This window comes from Sardina pilchardus, chromosome 10, assembly GCF_963854185.1.
Source record: "Sardina pilchardus chromosome 10, fSarPil1.1, whole genome shotgun sequence".
In the NCBI taxonomy this organism is placed as follows: Eukaryota; Metazoa; Chordata; class Actinopteri; order Clupeiformes; family Clupeidae; genus Sardina; species Sardina pilchardus.
The window spans coordinates 18,130,817-18,148,843 of NC_085003.1; the positions used below are offsets into that span (position 1 = coordinate 18,130,817).

The 18,027-nt window shown below is 48.0% G+C and overlaps 1 protein-coding gene across 2 annotated transcripts in view; it reads right to left on the minus strand.

The window, feature by feature from the left end:
- The window catches only part of ppfibp2b (PPFIA binding protein 2b), a 51,960-nt gene that overhangs the window by 19,825 nt on the left and 14,108 nt on the right, over nucleotides 1-18,027 (minus strand). For both annotated transcript variants that reach the window (XM_062546943.1, XM_062546944.1), the window contains exons 4-8: nucleotides 17,279-17,484; nucleotides 9,692-9,778; nucleotides 8,336-8,449; nucleotides 4,708-4,848; nucleotides 384-596 (exon numbers count right to left, since the gene is read on the minus strand). In XM_062546943.1, the coding sequence (XP_062402927.1) occupies nucleotides 384-596; nucleotides 4,708-4,848; nucleotides 8,336-8,449; nucleotides 9,692-9,778; nucleotides 17,279-17,484 (761 nt within the window). The remainder of the gene's footprint in view (nucleotides 1-383; nucleotides 597-4,707; nucleotides 4,849-8,335; nucleotides 8,450-9,691; nucleotides 9,779-17,278; nucleotides 17,485-18,027) is intronic.

Here is an 18,027-nt window from a genome sequence, read left to right on the forward strand (position 1 = left end):
GCTCCAACCCCCCTCGAACCCCCATTCCCAATGAAAAGAGTTAGTGTCAGAATACATGCAGAGAGACCTCGACACTTGTGAGTTAAAGCAATTAGGTCGAAACACAAAGGCTGAGTTAGCGGCAGAGCTGACACCACGCGGCCCTGCTGAGCTGCCACTCTGACGCGGGCAGGCAAGACACCACCAGCACAGCTGCAAGGGAAACAAGCCGTTGAGATGTTAGGAGCCTCTGGAGGGACAAGGAGGGACAGTGTGGCTCTCAGTGGAGAGGAGAAGTTTCAAGAGCGGAAGAGAAACGGTCAACAGTGCGTGTAGGCAGATATGCGTGTGTCTGTGTGTGTGTGTGTGTGTGTGTGTGTGTGTGTGTGAGTGTGTGTCCGTACAGCGCAGCGGCCAGCGTTCTCTCCTCTACAGTGACAGCAGTCGTCGGGGTCAGGGCCAGCCAGCAGGCCCAGGCTGGGGCTCTGGCCGTGGGGCTCACGGGCGCCAGCATCCCCCTGGCCCTCCAGAGCTCGCTTCTCCTGGATGCGAGTACTGATCTCCTCCTGAAACCTACACATCTGCTCCTGGAGCTCGCTAATCAGATTTACCACAGACTGGGAGAAAGGAAGGAGAGAGAGAGAGGGAGAGAGGGAGGGAGCGGAAAGAAAGAAAGAAAGGGGAAAACAAAGAATCAAGCAGGTGAAAATAATGGGATGAGTTTTTGTAGCAGAATCTAGCAGAATGCAGGGGTGTGTTGAAAATGACATATGGGTTAAATCATTTAGTTGTGCGTTATACTGTTGACTCTAAAATAACCCAAAATTATTTCTTACAGATCACGACTCAAGACCTTTAGGCATAGTCTGAGCACATATATACACAATGAGACAAAGACAAAATGATATTCACAATATTTCAAAACATTGTAAATACGTTGGGTCGGGTTGCTTTTACTGCTGTTGCATTAACGCTGCCGGAGGGCAGCCACAGTAAAGCGGCCAACCTACTTTGCAAGTCCTCTAAGTGGCAATGTGAAAAGTAGTTTGTCCGTGAGCCAGGACGCTGCCCCTTCTAACAAGGGTTAATTTGAGACCACTGGAGATTTAGGACTGTGCACAGCCAATGGGCATCGAACGTGACGGCGAGACCCTGAAAATTCAGACCAATTAATCCCCCGCTCCAGTGAAGGGGGGGGGGGGGGGGGGGGGGGCCGGCCCAGCTGCACCAAGGACCACTTCAGCCAGTGTTGTTTATTCAAGGATAGCCCAAATAAATCTCTGGGACTAACTCTACAAGGAGTGACACAAATGCTGGGACCGTGAAGCATCTGTACTTTTAGGAAGCCTCATATGATATCCCCTGCTGAGCTTGTGTGTGATGATATGACACATGTCTCCTCTTCCTTCCACACTCACACACACACACACACACACACACACACACACACACACACTCAGAGACACCGACCCCCACCTAAATATAGCCGGCCACCCCAGGTTGTGCGGGCACGGGGAGATGTCGGCGGTGAAAGTGCCTTGCGCCTGTGGTATGTTCAAAGCGAGTGCCGGAGATTCCGCGGCGTGGAGCGGAGCCGCGCAGCTGTCACTGCCGGGGGACAGTGTTTGTTGACGAAACAAATGCGGCCCGGGCCCGGTTACCACGACGCCCACGTCTGCAAAGGCTCCGTGCTCCGGATGGAGGGGTGGAGGGGCGCGAAGGAGGGAGGATGTTGGGGTCGGGGGGAGGGGATTTATGGGACAGAGGTGAACAGGGTTGACCCACACGGTGTGTGCACCACCGCGATCTAACTGAAGACTTCCCGTCTGGTGCATGGAGTAGGTTTCACTGTCCCCCCTGGCAATGCAGGCCTTTTATAAATATTTACAGTATACTATTATAAATATTTTACAAATGTAACTATTATCTGCATTAACAAATAACATGATCTATGTGTTTGGAAAAGTTGCCCCTGGCCCTTATTATTTCTAAAAAAATAATCTCCTGCAGATATGACAGAAGATTGTATGATAAGCATACATTTGTATAAGATAGAGATCTGAGAGGGATTTCTGTGTTAGCTGTTTTTTATTCATCAAAATATAATGAGGGGTTGCATGTTGTGCCCATTCACATTTACTGAGCTGTCTGTCAAATCCACTCATGTGCTGTAGGCCTTGGCCATGCTTTTGTGTGACAATTTCCTCTCATGCTTATCGCCTCCCCTCTCTCTCTCTTGCCCTCTCTCTCTCTTACCCTCTCTCTGTCTTGCTCTCTCTCTCTCTCTCTCTCTCTCTTGCCCTCTCTCTTCTCTCTCTCTCTGTGTGTTTCTCTCCCAGCCCTTGTCTCTCTGCCCTTTGGGCTAACCGCCGTGTTGTGTGTGAGTCTGTGTGACGTGGAGGACCCTGTGTTTCCACAACAGTAAATCAGGTTCATTTAAACAGAGCCAGATACTCTCTGGCTCCGCATTACAGTCACAGTAAAAAAAAAAAAAAAAAAAGAGCGGGGGAGAAGAGTCAGAAGGAAGAGAAGAGGGGGAGGGAATGAAAGAGAGAGAGAAAGTGAGTGAGTGAGAGAGAGAGATAGAGAGAGAGAGGGCTCCAGCGATTCAGTAAGAGCTAGAGCAATGTGTGTTTATTAGTGTGTTTAAGAAATGAAGCTGTTCCTCTCTCTCTCTCTCTTTCTTTCTCTCTCTCTTTTTCTCTCTCTCTCTATCTCCTCTCTCACTCCCTCCCTCCCTTACTTACACGCACTCTGCCTAACAGCATGCATGCTTCGGCAGCAATGCTCATTATTTGAGGGACTAAGTCGAGCTGCCATGCCTACCCTGCAGTCCTGCAGATCGCGGGCGGCGTGCGCAATTAGCCGGAATGCAGCATATACGGCATATAGCTGCCAGGAAAAAGGAAGCGCGCCGCCATCTCGTCGTTGCATCAGCCCCGTTTAGGGAAAACCTTACTCACTCCGATTCCGAATGCTCACCACACCCACGCAACGCTCGGGACAAAGTCTGATTAGCGTGGGAGAGTTGTGCTGTCCACTTGCGTAGGACAGCGAGGAATCAGAGAGGACCTTGTGCACACATAGCTTAGGGTACTGAACTGTTATGCTTTATATATAGAATGATAAACGGGACGTAGACACAGCACGTTGGTAGGTGGTCTCGTGGTGACAGCTTGTCGAGACCCTATGGAAAACACTGGGCAGTGGCAGAATGTTGACAGGCAGGACCCTGGTCAGGTGTGCCCTTGATGGGAGGTTTTTTTTTTATTGGCGTCTCTACAGTCCTTGCTGGGGGTTTGGGGGTGGAGGCTCGATGTTTGATCCTCCTCTGGGTCCCTGCTGTCTGTGAGGACCCCCTACTGTCCTGCACGGAGGGCACTGAGGTTTTACTGCAGCTTCGACAGCTCCACACTCCCATATATACACACACACACACACACACACACACACACATAAACAAACAGTCACACACACACACAAACACACACACACACACAAACAGTGACACATGCATAAATACATACGAACACACACACACACACACACACACACACACACACACACACACAAACACAGAGGCACACATACACAAACACAAACACAAACACACACACAAACACACACACACACACACACACACACACACACACACACACACACACACACACACACACACAGACACACACACACACACACACACACACACACACACACACAGCCCAATGTCACCCTGACCCGGGGCACCTCTGAGTGTGTCCCCAGCCACAACCGATGGCCCATAAATCGACTTATACTGTACGCGTCCTACGCTCTGGAGGTGAAACGCTTTGTTTGACAGTTGGGTGAATCATTGTGTTTACACAACCTGGGCTTGACTGATTCCCTCAGACGCTATAAGGCAACCCCAGTTTACAGTAACGCCACAAAATGGTCTACGTCACCAACAACCAGTTGCAATCTCCAGGTCCCTCCAGATCACGTGTGGCACTGGCTGAGCTTCAGGGGGGACAGGTGCACCTTAAGGGCACCAGAACCGCTGCCAGAACATACGGAAGTGATTTATGACAAACCCTGTCTGACAGTCTTCTTCATTGAGAGTTCTCCGATACAACAGGGTTGAAATTCATGGTTTTGGCACAACAAGTACAGTAGCTTAACTCAAGAGGTAAAAATAAAATTTTCTTGATGCTGCACTGAGAAGTCAGTCGAAAAGGTTTAGGAACAGTTTAAGAAGTGTCATTTTACCACGGTGATACACAATGTGTGCTAGTCAAAAGGCTGCTTCAACTTGTGTTGGCCACGTGTGAAACAGGGAAAAATATTGTGGTTGAATAGAGGGATCACAACTGAATTTTAAAAAGTCCTATCATTGCAGATTCTTTGTATTGTTCACAGTATTGTATTGTACTGTGCTAAAGCAGGCACACCCCCGTGCCTTACAGCATAACACATCCATGCGCAAAGACTTGCAGAAGTCACTGAGAACAAAAACTACAAAGCCTGAGTCAGGAGTTATGGGAATCCGTCTAAACTAATGCAGCTGTTGAAACAAAGGGTGGGACAAAACAACCCACCCGTACACTAGAGAAAGAAAAAGCCCCTGAAAGTCTGCAGAATCCTCTGAGATCCCCCCCCCCCACCCCCCACCTCCCCTCCTTACAGTACCCCTCGGTCTCAGCCTCAGCCGGCCCCCGGCCCCTCGCGGCCGTCCCCCTGGTGCGTTACCTCGGCTTTGTGCTGCTTGTCGTCGCCGTTGGCCGGGCTCTGCGGTTCCTCCTCCATGCCCACCAGCTTCAGTTTCAGATAGGAAACCTCATCCATGAGATCCAGTTTCTGCGTCTCCAAAGAAGTCCGGCTCAGCAACTCCTGGCCCACACACACACACACACACGCACGCACGCCGCACACACACAGACAGACACACACAGACAGACAGACAGACAGGCGAGTAAGCACACACCCACATGGACAGGAGTGTTGAGAGTATTACAGCATACAGTCTATGAGAAGACTCCTCTGCTGTTGCTCCACTGGGCACACACAGACTTCTCCCAGCGCAAACAGCTCTCTTTGAGCCAAGCAACGCTAAATATACACACAGACTCTATGTGCTCTATTTTTACTTCCTCTGTCTCCTCAACATGCGAGGGGCGAGTAAGGGGGTGGGGGGCAAAAGAGGGAGAGAGAGAGAGAGATAGAGAGAGAGAGAGGGGGGGGTCAGGAGAGAGAAAGAGAGAGGGATCTGGAGAGAGAAAGGGATTCAACATTCCTTTGGATTCTTTGGGGTCTTAACAACTTTTGGCAGGATTCTGAGACCTAGGTAGAATTCTAGGAAGAGAGAGGGAGTTATGTGTGTGTGTCTGTATGGGAGAGGGGTGTATCTGGTCTTTGTGTGTATGTGCTTATGCAGGTGAGAGAGAAAGTGTGTGTATGTGTATCATTGAGGGGTTGGGTATATTTCCTGTTAATAGGAGGTTGTACAGTATACGAGTGTGCAAAACTGTATGTGTGTGTGTGTGTGAGTACACATTTGCTCACACCCATCTCTGCTTCCCAGTGACACTACTTTCAGTTCCTGTCGGCCATCAGCAAAACCTCCTGGCATCTGCTTAACTTCTGCCTCGTAAAATCTTATAAGAACTCAAGCTAATGGCTATGTACATATATAGCTGTTTACTTGACAAATCTAACTAAATGGTGAACATGACGGCAGCAACAGAAAGCGCAAGGTAATCTAATAATCCAAATTTGACTGGTGTGATTCTATTCCTGAGGAGGAGGAGGAGGAGGAGAGGATAATGTCCATGCGAGCTCTTCAGATTAAAACTGTGATGAAGACAAATGCAACGCTCTTTAAAAAAAGAAAATCCATTAAACTACTAATGACACCGGGTGACATTTGCAACCCGATCTGGCCACTGCCTCTACGGAGCCTCACAATTTAAAAGCAATCACGGCGCCGCAACACACACACACACACATGCATACAGTTTAAAGCCGTTAAAGCCAACCCTTCATAACTTGTCATGAGGCAAATCGGATGATGGCTTATCAGTTTATCCAATCTGGATCCCTGGTCTGTGGCCTGAAACTTGATCTTGCAGTGTTTTGGCTGTACAGCTCTGTCTCACTCACACACACACACACACACATACAGAGAGACATGGGACGCTCTTAGTGACTTGCCTTAATTCACTTTAGTGTCTTGGGAGCAGGGAAGCTCCAGAGACGTGTGACTGTGGCATACCGGGCTGCCTTGGCCCGCCATTCCCAGCAGGCAGAGACAGACACAAACACACAGAGGGGTGAGACAGAGCCTGGGGACACATGAGGGCTCTATCTCACCCCTCTGCCCTCCTTAAAACTGCACTGCTCACATTCCTCCTGGATGTGATTGTTGCCATGGAAGCCGCTGACATTCCTTTTTGGGATGTGATTGTTGTCATGGCGGCTGCTGACATTCCTTTTTGGATATGATTGTTGTCGTGGAGGCCGGGCAAGGGGGGGACAAGGGTGGGCATGACCCATCACAAAAAAAGAGTGGGCAGTCCCGCCACAAAAATAAAAGTCTCACCAAACTGTTCTTCCCTTTAAGGAGCTCAGCCTTTGCCCGCACTGCAGTTTATGGTTCTGTGGGCCAGCTACTGGGGCTCAGTTAGCCTAATGGTACACAGATTTAATAAAGGGCACGGGAGACCTGCAAGCCCACACATGGTAGTTGGAGGGGGTGTGGGTGCAAGAGGTGCTCACGGCAAGGGCCAGAAAATAAATGCGGGGTGTGAATGAGGGTATTAGCGGGGAGCCGAGAGCCTGTCAAAAGCATGCCGAGCGTGGTGTCAAAGACTGGAGGGGGGGAAGAAAGAGCGGGGGGGGGGGGGGGACTTATCAAAGAGAGAAGAAGACAACCAAACAACTGTGGAAAGTAAAAAAACAAAAAAAACAACTGTGGTCCCCGAGATCTCAATGTTTCTTTTCGTTCTAATACACAATACACAATCACAATATCTGCCACAGCGAGTGACAAAAAGACGCAATAAAAAGAGCAAAGGCCAACAACGGACACTCCTACTGCACGCTTGTTGTTTGAACAGGTTTTGTCATCTCAAAGGAGCGATTAAAGACAAAGCACATATATTTCCAAGAACGAACGAGAGCCATTTAAGGTTCCAGAGCCTGGAATGGTGTGACCTTTCATTGGAAGACAAATATTGCTCTCTTCCTGGGTTCCTCCCTTCCTCTCTCTCTCTCTCCCTCTGTATCTCTCATTCTTTCCTACTCTTTGTCTTTTTCTCTCTCAGGCAGCTTATAGTTTGATCTTGCTAAGCAGCAAAATTGGAAATGTAATTACACTGATGGTGTACAGAGGCCTAGCATCCACCGCAAACCATCATAACTGTGCTGCAGAGATGGCAAAGACAACAACACAACAAACGCACTCTCCCTTGACACTTATCAAAGGACTTTTGATGTCAACTCAGTGAAGCCAACTGTTCCACTACCACACACACACACACACACACACACACACACACACTACTAAAGCCTTGCATGGAAAAGCCTGTTGGATGCAGCCATGGGTCCAACAGAATGATATATTTGATTTGGCTTCCATTAGAGAGCAGAGCTCCGGTTTCTCCTTCAGCAGTTGTGGCTGAATGGAATAAGACACACAACCCACAGACACAAATCCATTTGAAGGCTTGACATACTGCACCAGGCAAGTCAGCAGATCATGACTACGGCACCAGAAGAACTTATCTTTCTACTGTAGTCTTACTTGCAATAGTTTATTCATATTTATCAATGGCTTGGCTTGCAAATAAAAGAATAACATTCCAGAAAGCAAAACATTCTTTAACATTCTGTACTGATATATCAAAGATTAAACAGGTCTAGGATACAACGAGTTACCATTTCACCACAGGCTTATTGGACAATTATTAGACTAGACTAATTGTTTACTTACTTTTGTTTGGGTTTAAGTTTTCCTTTGGATGAATCACTTCCTGAATACACGTGTGGAGTAGTTCCACCAGGCACAGACTAATTAGCATACGTCACTAATGTTTAGCCACAGTAAACTGTGACAAGTGAGCCACTGTTACTCATTAGCAAAGGCAACAGAGTGCGTGGAATAGTTACAACCTCAGCCTTGTGTCCTTCAGGTACTGTTTAAATTAGCAAGTCACCATGGGGTTGGGAAATGAGACTAGAGACTTGAGCTATTTAAACAAAAATCTCAAGACAGACTTAGCCTAAAGGCTAGATTTCAGATCAACATATTTTGGCTACGTCTCATGTTGAGGTGTCAATGAATTATGTACGTGGTGCTGGTGAGTTTGAGAGGACCTACCTGTTGTAGCATTTCCTCAGTGGAGACAAGCTTGTGGTGGTGCTCTTCAAGTGAGCACTCCAAGTCCCGAATCTTCTCCCCCTGTGCCTCCACCTGGTCCGTGAGCACACTCACCTGCGCCAAGAGCACGAGACACTTTCAGTTCAGGCACGCCGGAAGTCTCCTCCCTCTCTCTCTCCCTCTCCCACTCTCTCTCTCTCTCTGTCACTCAGTCTCTCTCTATCTCTCTCTCCCTATATCTCTCTCTTAGTCTCTTAGTCACATAGTCTCTCATACACTCCCACTCTCCTAGTTCTCATGCCTGTTGCAACACACACTTCACTTCTCCTGTAGTTTCAGTCCCACCGAAACTACTGTGGTGCAAGTTGCAACTGTCACTCGCTTGGCAGGAGCAGCGTGTCAACACCGTTTTGGGAAACCGTGAGAGCAAGGAGGCCGTCCTTCTACTTGAGCGAGGAGCACGAATCAGAGGTGAGTTGAGTCGGCTGCCTTAGCGTCCTTTTTTCTGGTTTAAGGCCAAACTGCAGGTATGTCTGAAGGAAAAGCACCTTAAGGGGGGAGCGATGTCTATTCGATGGGAATATCTTCCAATCAGGAGAGTCTCTCATTGACACTAAAGGAATGTGCAGGACTTGTTGAAAAAGAAAAAAAAAAAAGTCGACCTCAGCACTAGACTGAAAAACAAGTTTGCTTCTGAAGACAAGCCACAACAGTTTCAGGAAAAGGGAGATGATTACTATTTTCAGCCCACATGCATAAAGTACATCCGTGGCTATATTTTTAATAACAGAGATTCTCCACTGATGTTGATCCTTCACTCAACACATTATAAAGAACACACTCAAAGTATGCACCTGGAGTTACTGCACATACTCTCTACAGAGTATTCTCTACAGAGAGTATTGGTGTGTTCTGTTGGGGCTTGTCTTCCCTTTATAATGGAAGAACCTGCACACAGCTGTCACTATGAAGGGGACTTCATAACACCAATTTGTAACCCACTCTCTCACTCTCCCTTTCCTTCCCTCACTTTTTCTTTTGCACCTCGATTTCTCTTTCCCTCCCTCCCTCTCTCTCTCTCGCTCTCTCTCTCTCTCTCACTCCCCACATATTCTCCAACAGCTCAGTGCTACGATGCCGTGGCTCTATTGTTGGCAGCCAGTGGATAAGCCAGGCGAGTGTAACAGAGGTGTCACATGTCTCTTCTCCCTGGAGTCTCGTTCACGCTCTCCTGGCATGACCCTGCCACTATCACTGCCCAGTGCTCTCCGAAGGCAACCACACATTGACCTGGGAACCCTCCACACACTGAAACACAGCCATTGTATTGCCAGAGCATGGGGAAGCCAGACTTACCTGAAGAACCAAAGACTCTTTATCCCCTTCTAAGCGTGCCAGCCGCTCTTGACAGGTTTCATTGTTGGGAGGTGACTGGAGGTTTATCTGAAGACACAGAAAAGGGAGAGAGTGAGAAAAGGAGAGAAAAGATAGCTGGTTAGAAAGGGGGGAGAGCAAAATAGAGTGTAAACATTAGGGACGTGTGACCTCAACAGGTCCAACCACTTCTGTGGGGAAATCAATGGCTCATTGGCTATGACTAAATAGAGTCAAACAAAGGAGATGTTGTAAGGCTCCTAAACAGCTCTCTGTGGTAAACGTGTGAAAAGACAAGGAGACAAAACAACTCTGTTGGCACCAAAACACGGAGTCTTACAACAAACACATGCTAATTGATTTACAAACAATAACTCTGAGAGCAGAGGTCGAGGTGAGGTTACTGCAAAATGGGTGATAAAGCACGCACAAAAAATAATAAAACATGTCTTGGTCAGGGCACATTTAATTTAACACAGAATCTGTTTATCACTCTTCAAGATTTGATGACAACAGTGTGGAACCTACGACCTCAATGACTCAATTGAATCTCTGACTCAGGGAATCCAACCTCCCCAGCATTATTTTTGATTTGAAGCCCTGGTCAACTCCTCTTGTTAAAACCACAGGATACAAAAGTGCACATACCGATGACGAGTGCTTAAGGCGCTACCAAAGCAAAATAATTGAACAACACCATATTTTCAAAGCTGTGCAAAACAGCTTTTGCTTTCAGCTAGGCTTCTGGCTGGTGGCATCAGCAAAATAAAACCCTGTCAGTGAGATTGTCATGGCACTCTCTAATGACAAATGTCACTTTGCTGAATGTGTGGAGTGTGTGTGTGTGTGTGTGTGTGTGTGTGTGTGTGTGTGTGTGTGTGTGTGTGTGTGTGTGTGCGCACGCACGTGTGCATACAGTATGTGTGTGTGTTTGTGTGTGTACAGTATGTGTGTTGGAGAGGTATAGGTAGAAGAAGGTTTATTCCACTGTAAGGCTAGACAAAATCTTCTGGTCCTTTCTTCTTCCTCTACTTCTATCTCTGCTATGCTGAGGGTCATCACCTCCCTTGTGACCATAATAGTAAAGCTGTCTGCTGGAGTCTTTACCAGAACCAGGGCCACTCAGCAGGGCTTATACAGCTGCCCCCACTGTGCTAAAACCCCTTTAAGAGCAGGTTCCTCATCAAAGCCAGGGGGCATTTACTAGCTTAGTGCAGGCTGGGGGGACTTTAAACTCAGTGCTGAGGTGAACACCAGCATGAGCGGAGATGATTGAGAGATCAGGCAGGGGAGGTAAAGTCCATTCAGCTCTTCCTCCAAGGTGATTATCGACTGAGGCTTCTGCTATGGCATTTACGTAGATTGTTAGCAATCCATAGAATGCACGGCGCTAAATAAAAAAGCAGTGACAATGAAGCGATTTCAAGGTCAAGAATAACAATGGCCTATGACACAGAAGACAAAGATAGACCTATGCCAACAAATTAAAATATTTTTCATTCCAAGGCATTAATCGAAGGTCCAGTCCCTCAGACAAGGATTAGTTCTCATCGCCAACCACGACGTTCTGCTTTCAATACAGGAACGCTGAACACTTTTAATTCATGTCTGAGAACGCAGCTTAAGGGCACATTTGTAATTCCTCTTGCATGGTGAGCCAGGGAGCTTATGCACTACACTTCAGTTTATATCAACATCATGTGTCTGATTCCTCGCCAATGAACCTTCACACACAGGGCTCTCAGTCAGTTATGTAAGTGCATTTTGTTTCAGCCTAGGAGTTGCAGTTGGCATGTCTGGAGTAAGCTCACTGCAAACGTATACATCCAGATTTACAAGATAGGAAGCAAACCACGCTGTATGGGCAGTGTGTTCATTAACCGACTGTAAACAACTGACGGAAACCCAAAATCCATCACTGGTCATTGTCAGGCAATCAAAACAACCCAAGCGAGCATATCCTGCTGTCTCCGCACAGGTCCCAAACAGGACTCCATGGCACAAGAGCAACAGGGCCTGCCTGCTGCAGCACACGACTCATTGTCTTGTGAAGAGAGATAGAGCTCACTATAACACAATTTATTAGCAGACACCCATGATAGAGGCCCCCTTTCAGTCAGGACAACCAAACGCTGGAATTCCCCCCCTTTTTTTTCCATGAGCCAAGAGCTTGTTTGCAAGGTCCTTAAAGGCGTAGGCTCCGAATGGAACCAGTGACATGATTCTTATTACATTGTCTAAGAATGTCCCGTAGCCAATGAAACAGACCAATTGCAGCTCCTCCCAAGCTAATGAAGTGATCATATGGTCCTCTTTACACAGATTCCCGTCACTGGATGACAGTTAGCTGCTTGCTGATGGATTAAGTTAGTATGGTCTATGAGTGGTTTTCCATGAGTGCTTCTTGCTAAGTCAACTTGTGCTTTTCTTGTGAATGCTCTTCCGTTTAGATGCTGGGGTGTGTCTGTGTTAACATGCTCCACATGCCTGACACAATATCCTGGTTACCTCACCGACACACACAAAAGGCAATAAATCACAACATCCATGAAAAGGCATTTTAAACAGCTGTTAGCCATATGCAAGCACTAGAAGTCTTTTAGCAGGTTTTAAGTTATAGGTTGTTAGGGGGATAATACAGGGGAGAACTTTTAGAGCAATGTTGCTTGATGTTGCTTGGCAACCACCTAACCAGTTACATGTGTTCTGATTGGATGATTATGATAATTAGACTGATGATTGATGTACCGGTACTCCAGAAATGATGCCCAATATCAGTGGGAATGTACCCAAACAACATTGCTCGCCAACATGGCTCAAAAACTTGCCTTGTGTGTATCACAAGCTTTCATCCATAGAGAGGAGAGACACAGCAGAGTTTTTCGCTTGCACTGAAAAGTGTTAGACTCTCTGTGGTAAGCCCCAAACCAGCTGTTTCCCTCTTTGACACAGCCAGATGAAACAGCCTTTTGTTCTGCTGTGATCACAAGATCGCAAAAAAGCACACCTTCAACCCGGGCCGTGCTATAATTAGCATGTCGCTGTGCTCGCTATCAGACAACATGTTTACAGCGCAAACTTCACAACAAAATCACTCATAAACACCAACATGACATGCAATAACCAACATGACAAGCACAACTGGCTTGAAAGACATGTGCTCTCAGTGGACACCAACAAAAACAGTGCACAATTTCCTTCACTTGGAGAAAATGAATGGGAGGAATCCCTGCCCATAACAAATGCTGCAATGGAAAGAATTCACAACCTAAAGAGAGAGGCACGTTAGCGGTGGGCTCGGCTTACCTTCTTCAGCCAAGTGAAGTGCTTGTAAATATCAATCTCGCCCTCCATGCTGAAGGCCCATCGCTGCCTGAGCCGTCCCCAGAGTATATGCAGCTTCCCTGGAGACTGGGGGGCAGAGCGGCTGCCTCTCACACACTGCTGCTCACTTACTTCCCTGTGGTTTTGATTCCCTGCTCATATGGCCTGCTCTTGTGCTCTCTCTCTCTCTCTCTCTCTCTCTCTGTCCCTCCCTTCCCTCTCTCTCTCTTTCTCTCTCTCTCTGTCTCTCACTCTTTCTCCTTGTGCTCCTGACGTGAAGAGGCAACTGTGCAAGCCCAGCCACTGAAACTGAGGCCAGCCGCCTGGATCAGCTTGTCCAACCAAACCCCCGCCGCCACCTTCTCCTCCTCCTCCTCCTCCTCCTGTTGCCCAAAACGCATCTGCTGCTCCCCCCAGCCCACAGCCCACAGCTCTGCAACAGGCTCCCCTCACGAGTCAGACGCAACACAAAACCATGCCAGCCGTGTCCAGTCTGTTCTCTCTCTCTCTCTCTCTCTCTCTCCCTCCCTCAATCTCTCTCTCTCTTTCTGTCTCTCCCTCCCTCTCTCTCTCTCTCTCTCTCTCTCTCTCTGTCTCTCTCTTTCTCTCTCTCCCTCCTTACTCTGGTCTGGAGGAGTTGCTCTAATTACAGCAAGTTAGAGTCACAATGCAAGCCTCAACTGAAACAGTCATCCTCTTGTTGTGGAGGGACTCAAGGCCAATGACTTTTGAAACAGCACACATGCACAACACACATGCTCCCTCTCTCTCTCTCTCCGCCTCCTCCTTTCCTGTCTTTCTCTCTCTCTTTGAAGTCCCTCTTTTTGTCTCTCTCTCTCGTTCTCTCTCTGTCTCTCCCTCAGTGTAGACACTCCTATCTGGTTTGACTCTGGCTAGAGCCTCATTAGGAGAAGACCTCATTTCCTGCGGATAGGCCACTTCTTCAGCCCCTCTAACAAACTCCAAAGGGAGCGCCTCCTGGCCAGTCTCCTCCCACAGTCTGCTCTGTGTAAAAGCCGGCCAGGCCCAGCGCACAGCACATAAACCCAGAGACTGGCCGGCGCAGTGGACAGAGGAAAGCGTGCTGTGACTAGCCTGGGAGCACGCACTGGCGCAACCAACCTCCACGCTGCCATTATGTTTAATGGCCTTCCTTTAGGACGTGAAAGGGTCCATCAGTGGTTTGTGTGTGTGTGTGTGTGTGTGGGTTTTTTACGGCCTCTGAGGAGACAACCGTGTGTGAAGTGAGAGGGTGAGAGAAGCAGTGGGCATGGTCAGGTTCACCAGCAGCAGCCGTCCACAAAAACACAAAAACAGAAAACAAAAAAAAAAAGAGAGAGAGCCTTGAGGATATTCCTGTCTCAACACCCCCAGAGCAAACCACTCCTTTCTCACGTTCTCGGGGCTTCAGGGCATTTCCTGTTTGGGTCACCCGGGATGGAGCGCGGTGCACAGCGTCTGTGCGGGTGGAATTCCGTGGAGTCGGGACCACTCTAACCATCATGCATGTCCTTTTATGGACACAAGGGGAGGACACATTCCTCCCTACACTTCAACGACTTGTTGAGTCAGCCATAGACTAAACCATTAACCTGATGCAAAACTGTAGTAAGTGCCATGCAAATTATGCAATGCAGAATGAACACAGTATGGGTATAAATTAGAGTTGAGTCATCTGTCACTGATGGAGTATTATTGTAGCAGAGGCTATAGCTGTGGTTCTAGAGGCTCCCTCTGATTCAGACATGCACCTGGCCAGGCCTCTGATCTCAACAGCTGCTCCTCGACAAGTACCAGGAGACCTCCTTTAAAACACACAAACACGGACACACACACACACATACACACCCACACACACCGACACACAACCATCCGCCCACCCACTTACACCCACACCCATACACAAACTAGCTCACACACACATACACACACATACGCACGCACACACACACACACACACACACACACACACACACACACACACACACACACACACACACACACACACACACACACACACACACACACACACACACACACACACACACACACACACTCAAACTAGCACATACACACACACTCACTGACACACACACACACCCATCCACCCACCCACCCACACAAACCCACTCAAACTAGCTCACACACACATACACACTCACACACACACAAACACACACACACACACAAACACACACACACACACACACACACACACACACACACACACTATAGCATTGAAAAGCTCAGCCCACTGGGACACTGAAAGAGCCCCTTTGCTGCCTTGAAAACAGCCTTGCTAATCTGATCAGCCAAGCCAGCGATCTTATCGCAGCTCCACCACCTCCATCATTCACAGGGTCTGCCTGCAGTCCGCCAGATCACAAGACGCAACTGCTGTTGGAAAATAAACACAAGGCAATGCTCTCAGCAAAACATGAGAGAGAGAGAGAGAGAAGGGGGGGGGTGTAGAGAGAGGGAGAGAGGGAGAGAGTGTGTGAGAGAGAGATGGGGGTTTGATGCCAGGTTCCCTTTCCTCCTGGCCCCATCAGTGAGTTGGCTCCCATTTCCTATGGGTTGGGCGCAGCAATCTCTATGGATCAGTAATGCAAGAGAGCGTGCGTTTGATCTTGCTCTGGGCCTCGTGTATGTGTGTGTGTGTGTGTGTGTGTGAGGGGGCATGTGTGTGTGTGTGTGTGTGTGTGAGAGAGAGAGAGAGTGACTGAGCGTGTGTGTGTGTGTGTGTGTGTGGGAAAAGGGGTTATTTCAGAGGGGGCGAGAGAGAAAGGGAGAGAGACAGAGAAACCGCAGCGCAGTGAGACCCCTGCTGTACACTGTGAGCGTCAGCTCTCAGAAAATGGACAGCGACAGGACCCTCCCACAAGTCACTGTCCACGGCTGCACCACGGTGAACAGGTTTGTTTACATCTCAGGGCCTATCCTTCCGCTGGGTCTCACGGATAAACAAACTAGCGACAAGTAAACAAGCATGTTGAAGTGGAGTCATGTGCAGACATTTTAGGCTGAATGTAGCTCAACTTCAAAACAAAAAAGATAAATGAGCAAAGCCATGCCAATTACGCAAGCCAAATCCAATTCAGTCTTTCTTTTCAAGTACAATGAACAGCACAAATTCGTCATGAGGCAAACAAGTGTAACCTTCATCTGAAGAAAATAAATAAATAAAATAAAATACAAAAAAAAGAAGAAAAAAAAGAACGATTTATCTCCAGGTGTCATCTAAAGGCTAACTGGCATTAAACTCGAAAAGCTGAAATCGCGAAGCTAACAACCATGTGAGCTGAAACTTACCCTCGAGACCTGGCGCTGATCACCACAGAGGTTGCACAGAGACCAGAGAGAGGACAGAAGGAAGAACGGTGTGAAAGAGAGAGAGAGACAAAGAGAGACAGAGAGAGAGAGAGAGAGAGAGAGAGAATGACTGGCAAGGAGCAAATGATAGAGGAGGAATGGAATAGAAGGACAGATGTCGGTGCTTCGTAGCCAAAAGAGAAAGAGTGAAAAGAGAGAGAAATAGAGAGGGGGAGTAAAGGCAGGAAATTCAGCTCAACCCTATCAGAGTCTCAGAGGAACACACTTAGTGCTGCTAAACAGTCAAGCAGGGGAGAGAAAGAGAGAAAGAGAGAGAGAAGAGAGAGGGAGAGGGAGAGGGAGAGAGAGAGAGAGAGAGAGAGAGGGAGAGAGAGAGAGAGAGAGAGAGAGAGAAAGAGAGAGAGGGGGAGAGGGAGCCAAAAATAAGAGCGGCCATTGAACTATACAGATCTGCATGCTCCACAAATAGTTGGATGTCTGCTGGAACTGGAAGAGGCCTGCACAGCTGGCTAATGGATCCTCTGAGTTATGATATCCAGGCATACAGCAAACAAGCCAAAATGGTTTAATCTACAAGGCATTCTGTGGCTTAAGGACTGGGTTAAAAAATGAAGAATGAGGGGGTCGTTTTATCTACCTGTCAAGGACTAGCCAAAGTATTATAACACACAAGCCATAAAACGTATCCATATATCAAATACAGTAATACTGAAGGAAATATGGTTATACAATAAAATGATATGTCTGTGACAAGTGTCTGTGTGGAGGAGAGAGAGGGAGGGAGAGAACACAGGAGAGAGATGGAAAGAGAGAGAGAAGGGGAGAAAAAGACGTCTAGCCAAAGAAACAGGCAGACGGAGCGGAGATGCGCTTTTTGCAGCCTCGTGTCTTGCATGTGCCGAGGTCACCCACCGAGCCCTTCTGCAGCCAGTCGATGAGGAGGTGCGCGGTGGCGCAGGGCAGCTGTGAGCGGAGCGTCTCTCTCTCCCCGTCGCAGGCCTGCAGCTCCAGGGCCAGCCTCAGGTCCTCCGCCAGCTGCAGCACCTGCAGGGGAGCCGAGCTGACCGGCGATCCCAGCTCGTACATGCCGTTACTCAGCTCCTGGACAGCCTTGGAGCCTAGACATGCAGGGGAGAGAACACAGAGGGAGGTGAGAATCCATTGCCATGGTTCATCCCTAAAATCATCATGACCATCATCAAACACCTCCATCATCCTCTTCCCTCTCATCATCAACATTATCATCATCATCATCATCATCATCATCATCATCATCATCACCACCATCATCTTCTTCCCGCTCATCATCACCATCATCACCATTATCCTCATCATCATCACCATCATCATCCTTTTCCCTCTCATCATTAGCATTAGCATCAGCATCATCATCACCACCATCATCATCATCATCATCTAGGACACCCAAGAGGAACAGCTGCTATTTATAAATCAAGTCATCCTGTCTAAACAAACCAATGAATGAACAAACAAACAAATGGTCCTCCACAGACGCATTTCCATTTGCCTCCGAGTGATGAACATCAACCCTTTACAGTACATACGGTAAAGTCGAAAGTCAGCGGAACAACCCGTGCACAACAAAAGTCCCCTTCATGATGGTGGAAAAGACAACAACATTCTAATCATACAGTCCCACA